The 5711-nt window shown below is 40.4% G+C and overlaps 1 protein-coding gene across 2 annotated transcripts in view; it reads left to right on the forward strand.

The window, feature by feature from the left end:
* The first annotated feature begins 1364 nt into the window (after nucleotides 1-1364).
* The window catches only part of ABHD14A (abhydrolase domain containing 14A), a 14705-nt gene continuing 10358 nt past the window's right edge, over nucleotides 1365-5711 (forward strand). Inside the window, exons 1-2 of one of the 2 annotated variants that reach the window (XM_015820070.1) lie at nucleotides 1365-1378; nucleotides 4657-4927. In XM_015820070.1, the coding sequence (XP_015675556.1) occupies nucleotides 4662-4927 (266 nt within the window). In that variant the 5' untranslated portion in view covers nucleotides 1365-1378; nucleotides 4657-4661. Of the gene's footprint in view, nucleotides 1379-3018; nucleotides 3050-4656; nucleotides 4928-5711 lie in introns of those variants that run through there. The other variant, XM_015820062.1, reaches the window with a different exon arrangement.

Genomic DNA, 5711 nt, shown 5'->3' on the forward strand with positions numbered 1-5711 from the left:
ACATAACCGAGTATTCATCATGATTTGGGAGCCCAAGATGCACCACCCAACCTCAGGGAGTGTAGGCAGAATCTATTGGCTTTCGAACGCCAATAGAATAGACTCTCTTGAATAGAGTCTATTCTATTGGCTTTCAAAAGCCAATAGAATAAGAGGGAGTAGCACAGCTCATGAAAAAGGGGAAAAAAACAAAAAAAAATATATGCCGGACTGCGTTTCATAAGGATTCTATGAGGAAAAACTCGAGGACTTTGGCGACCCCTGTGAAATGGTCGTTCGACCCCAAAAGGGGTCGCGACCCACAGGTTGAGAACCGCTGGTTTACGTTTTCCCACCCCACCTTCCTCTCATCATTACATGCCAGTGAAACTGCTTGAATAGAAACAAGGTTTGTATGAGTAGGTGTGTGCAGTCTGAGGTTAAAAAAAATATATCACCTGGTAAACAAGGGTGTGTCCTCCTGTACTTTAAACCGAGCAAAGGCAGTGGAAAGCTTCACCTCGTCTCAGCAGGAATGGTGCCGCTTCTACTATTTTCCACATACAGTGTTTCATCTGTTCTGAGCGGGAATTGGCTAATAGCACAAAGAATCCAAAAGGAAGTAGAACAAGGTTTAGGATGGATCTTAGAAGAATTCACGATGTGCACATCTCTTCTGATGTGGCAAATTCAATTCAGGAGCTGTTGGAGCAAATAATATCGGAACGCGATGCCTTACGTCAAGCCCTGGCATCTCTCACTGCTGGTTTAGCAAAACTTGAGAAACGCCTGGAAGAGACAGATCGCCGTGTGGGAGCTCTGGAAGGAAAGGTGGTGTCTACGCAAGGCTGCGTTGTCAAACATGCTACTTTAATGAAGGAGCTGGCAGTAGGAAAGTTGGTGGCTGACTACAAGCTGGAGACACTAGAAAACAAATTGCGAGCTCGGAACTTGAGGGTCACCGGTGTCCCAGCAGCCATTGGAAATGTGAACCTTATCCCCTTCATAGAAAATCTGTTGCCGGCCGCCTTAGATTTAAATGGCAAACAGGTTCCCATCTGTATAGAAAGTGCTTACCGTCTCCCAGCAAACAATGCCCAGGTGGGTAAGGGTAGTACTGTACTAATCACTCTTACTGATTTGCGGCATCGGGAAAGAATACTGAAGACATCCTGGACAACAAATTTCCATGGACACAAGGTATCCTTCTTTCCTGATCTCAGCCCACTGACATATGCCCGACGGAAACATTTTGTGGCTCTCAAGCAACAGTTCCTGAAGGAAGGAGTTCAAGCCTACATATTGTACCCTGCAAAGTTAAAGGTTCTCTACCAGGAGAAAACGTACATCTTTAAAGACATTCAATCTGCAGTTCACCTGCTGGATGAAATCCGAAAAGGTAGTTGGTAAATGGAGAAAAAAATGAGTACAGACTTTGAGGAGAAAGCTTTGCTCCTTTTGGGTATAGTATTGACAGGATGACTTTAGAAATCTTTGACTGTTATTTTGAAGTAAGGATAATGAATAGTAGCAGATTCAGTGGAATGCATGCAAATCATTCCGACAGTGACATCCTGAGACACTGGGGAAGGGTTATAATCTTGGAAGGCCTTCATCTTCCTCAGCACACATTGCATATGCCTGAATAGGCAAATACCAATATATGTCTCAGGGTCTTTGCTGAATGAAATAGAAGTATCTTGGTTCCTTTCGAGTTTGCTTCCTCAGCGATTAAAAGGTTGAGAGGGTATTTTTATACTCATTTGCAAGATTCTGCTATTGATACAGAGGTGAAAAGGGTGCTTCCAACTCTTGCAATCAGCTAGAAAATTACATCATTTACAAGAGAGGGTTTTTTTTTCATTGATACCCAACTGCTACCATATTTACAAAGGACTTTGAAATAGCATTATGCTAGCAAGAGATTTGTTTGCATTACTGTGTTTTCAAGCACACTGAACTCTTTAGAACATGGGTGTCAAACTCAACACGTCACGTGACGTGTCGCGACATATCACGACTCTTTGCATTGCCGGCAATGGGGTGGGCGCGGCTTCGGTATGATGAAACCAGCTCACGGGCCGGCAGTTTGACACCCCTGCTTTAGAAGTATATATCCTATGGTGCTTGAAAATAATGGACTGATGTTTCTTCTTCACATGCATACTCAGCAGATGGGCTTTGCCTAAGATAGATTTTATTAAATATTTACAATTAGTTTGCTATGATTTAAAAAAAATACATTTTCCTTATGACTGATAATTTCTTCAAAGATATATGGCCATTCCTGCAGTGTATTTTTCACCATTTGGTACCCATTTGTTATTATAGGGCTCAGCAGGAGTTGCTTTCAGAGAGAGTAGTATCCATCTTTGTAATGGCAATCTCACTTGTGGGATTTGGCAAATTCATCTTGGACAAGTGACAAAGTCACAAAGCTGCATATTCAACTTTTGTGTAGATTTAGATCAGTATGTTTAGGAGGTCCGGAAAATAATTCCTTCCCAATTGTAGTCATGACTGGTTATATTAATAATTAGTCTGATTGCTGTTTACATCTTTCCTGGCTGATTCTAAAAGGGTGGGAGAAGCACCTATGCTATTTTAAATCCACTGCTGTGCATCAATATGATGACTTCTGAAACATTTGAATAGAAAACCCCAATTATTGTGATGTCAGCTAAAAAATGGGGTATTTAAATGTTTACCTAAGGCAGTCTCACATATTGGAAACTGAATTATTTTCCCCAAAGGCACAGAAATAGCGGTTCCTTTGTAAGCACTTTGGATATCTATAATATATGCTGGGTGGGGTATTCTACAGCTTTCCTACCACTTTTTAAAGTGAAATTTGCTCTGTTAGTAAAAAGGCTTACTATGTTTTGTGATGGGAAAATACCACAGACTCCACTATTTATGCACGGAATCTAATTATCTTTTGTGTTTGTTTTACCACATAACCTGGATAAAGGCCTAATTTGACAAGTGGGATGTATCATTAACAAAGATTGAAAGAAAAACGCAGAGGAGCAGCAAAACCTGAAGGTTTAGAAGTAAAGGATGGGCAAAGGTTTGGCAAAACCTGATCTGATGTATAGCACCAATATGGGAGACATAGAATGCATTTTAATTCTGTACTGAGTAACTTTAGCAGGATTTTGTTTTACAATAGGAAACAATTGTAAAACAATAGGAAAGACAGATCTTTTTGAGCTTCACAGTGGGGTCTAACAGTTAAGTAGTTTAGAAAAAGGAAAAGTATAGAAAGTGGGAATCTTCCTTCCTGTGGGTATGGGTAGGTCTTAAACTGTAAATGAGACAAGGGAAGAGGTATAGCTGCTGTCTTATATTTAAGATCTATTTCATATACTTGTACTAAAATTGTTTTCACTGGCATGGCTATGCAGAAAGAAAGTATTGGGAATAAATAGTAGAATGCATTTATTTTTAATCAGCCAGTTGATAAAAACATCAACCATTATAGGGAAGAAGACAGTTTCTACAACTACCTTCTGATTATGAATTGGATCCTGCTAATACAAGTTCCGGGCTTTAGAGTTCATTTGTGCAAGGCGGATGGGACTATCCTACCTTCCAAAAGATTTATAACTTATACTTACTTGCTAAGGAGAAAGGTGGGATTTAATATTGGCAGCTGCTTTTGTCTATTGCCATTGATTACCTGGAAAAAGAACAGGCAGGTGGGAGAGATGAAATGACACAGGAGAGCTTTTAAAAACTATTTTTATCCTGACTTTTTCATATGCAACTCAAGGCAGCAAACATATCAATACTCTTTCCTTTGCCTATTTTCCCCACAACAACCCTGTGAGGTGGGTTGGGCTGAGAGAAAGTGACTAGCCCAAAGTCACCCACCTGGTTTTCCTGTCTAAGATGGGACTAGAAATTACGCTTCCCTGACCTTTACCACTATACCAAACTGGATCTAATTTATCGTTTGTAGTATACCCTCTACTTTCTACATCTTTAAAATGATATACTTAATTCTATAATGTTCTGCACGCAGTTTGATCCTTGTAGTAGCCCTTGGTTGCTGATCAGAATCAGCCAGTAATCTTAATGATTGAGTGTGGATTTTAATCTGGGTTTCTCCAATCATATTCCAACATTCTTAACTTCTTCATCACAGCAACCATGGTGATTGCCTATATTTTTCCAAAGCTGGTTATATTGGTATTGCTTAAAAAAGAAATTTGAATCTTAAATAGCAATTCAGTATGATACTGTTATTGAGCTGTACAAATAGTTTCAGTTCTTAACCCTAAATCACACTGTGCAGTGCTACCCACCATCTCCAACTTCAGTGGGTACAATGGAGCTTGGAAGATTTGAGCCCTGGTGCTAGGATATAAGTTAATATGGTTAACACTAAGCAAGATGAACGTGATGTCTGATTATCCTAATCTCTCAACAATAAACTTGATTTCTTGTATCAAATAAAGCCATAATTATTTCCCTCCCTCCTCAAAAAAGACATGATGGTTGAGGAGGAAAGAAAACATGTCTTGTACACAATTCACTTGCTTTCCAACATTCTTACGCACTACAGCAGCGATCCTGCAGTTTTGTGGTGCGTGCTATTTGTTGGCTCCTTGCCTTACCATAGCAAGCTGTCTGATCCTAGTGGATCTTTCTTTTTCTTTCAAATCCTTTCAGAAAAGATGACTATGACTTTGATCCGCAACAGGCTGGCGCTGCTGGTCCTAGGAATCCTTGTCACTTTTGTCCTCTACCTGTTGCTTCCTGCAATCCAGCATGAAAAATTTACTGCTTCAATAGACATCCCTAAACCACGGGCCATGGAGGAAGAGGCGAAGGGTACAGGTGCTGGGAATGTCACCATCATGACAGGGACAGTTTTGCACTCTTCTGTTTTCTTCAGAGAAGCTGTGCTGGTACAAAAAGATGTGGCTTCCTCCACTGAAAGGTAAGTTACCTTCCTGACTTTTGAGACTTCAAAGAGTTAAATCTTGTTCACATAATAAATAACACTCAAGCAACCTATCTATTCTAACAGTACACAGAAACATTAGCTTGAGTTTGGGCTGCTGGCTGCTTCTGATTGGTCTAAAGAGTGCCAAAAGTATGACAAATATTGGCTGATTTAGTTTTTAAAAGTGAATCTCTTGAATGGTTGATTTATTTTGCTCTAGTAAGAGTTGCAGTTTTGGTATTACTGTATTTCAATGAATAGGTGATGAAATATATATTTACTGATCTGTTTTCCTTGGCACTTCCTAAATGGATGTCATATTACTCATTTGATTCATAAGCTGCCCCTATTTGTATGACCGTGCAGTTTTCAAAAAATCTGATTATTATTGCTAACTAAATCCTGGATCCACAGAGAGAATACAGTTTATTTCTTCCAGAGTGCAGAGTAATTCAGCATTGGTAATCCATGGCTGAATCATGCTTGCTGATGCTGGAATTTTCTTTCTACTGTGCATTTGTTGTGCTAATCTGTGGCTTTCTTGGTGATAATATTATAAAATAAGAGGCAGGACTACTGCTCGGGCCAGTGGCAAAATGATCTGGCATTAGGGGAGATAGTTATTGAGCCCTTGTCATGGTCAGATCATTCTCTCCTAAGGATGGACTTCCGGACCGCCCCCCCTCGCCGCAGGGAGACGGAACCGCCTAGATGGTTCCGTCCCAGGCGACTGATGGACCCTGAGAGGTTCCTGACGGAGCTTGGGCCATATCCGGAG

The sequence above is a fragment of the Protobothrops mucrosquamatus genome, unplaced genomic scaffold, assembly GCF_001527695.2.
Source record: "Protobothrops mucrosquamatus isolate PMUCROS unplaced genomic scaffold, P.Mucros_1.0 scaffold_152, whole genome shotgun sequence".
In the NCBI taxonomy this organism is placed as follows: domain Eukaryota; kingdom Metazoa; phylum Chordata; class Lepidosauria; order Squamata; family Viperidae; genus Protobothrops; species Protobothrops mucrosquamatus.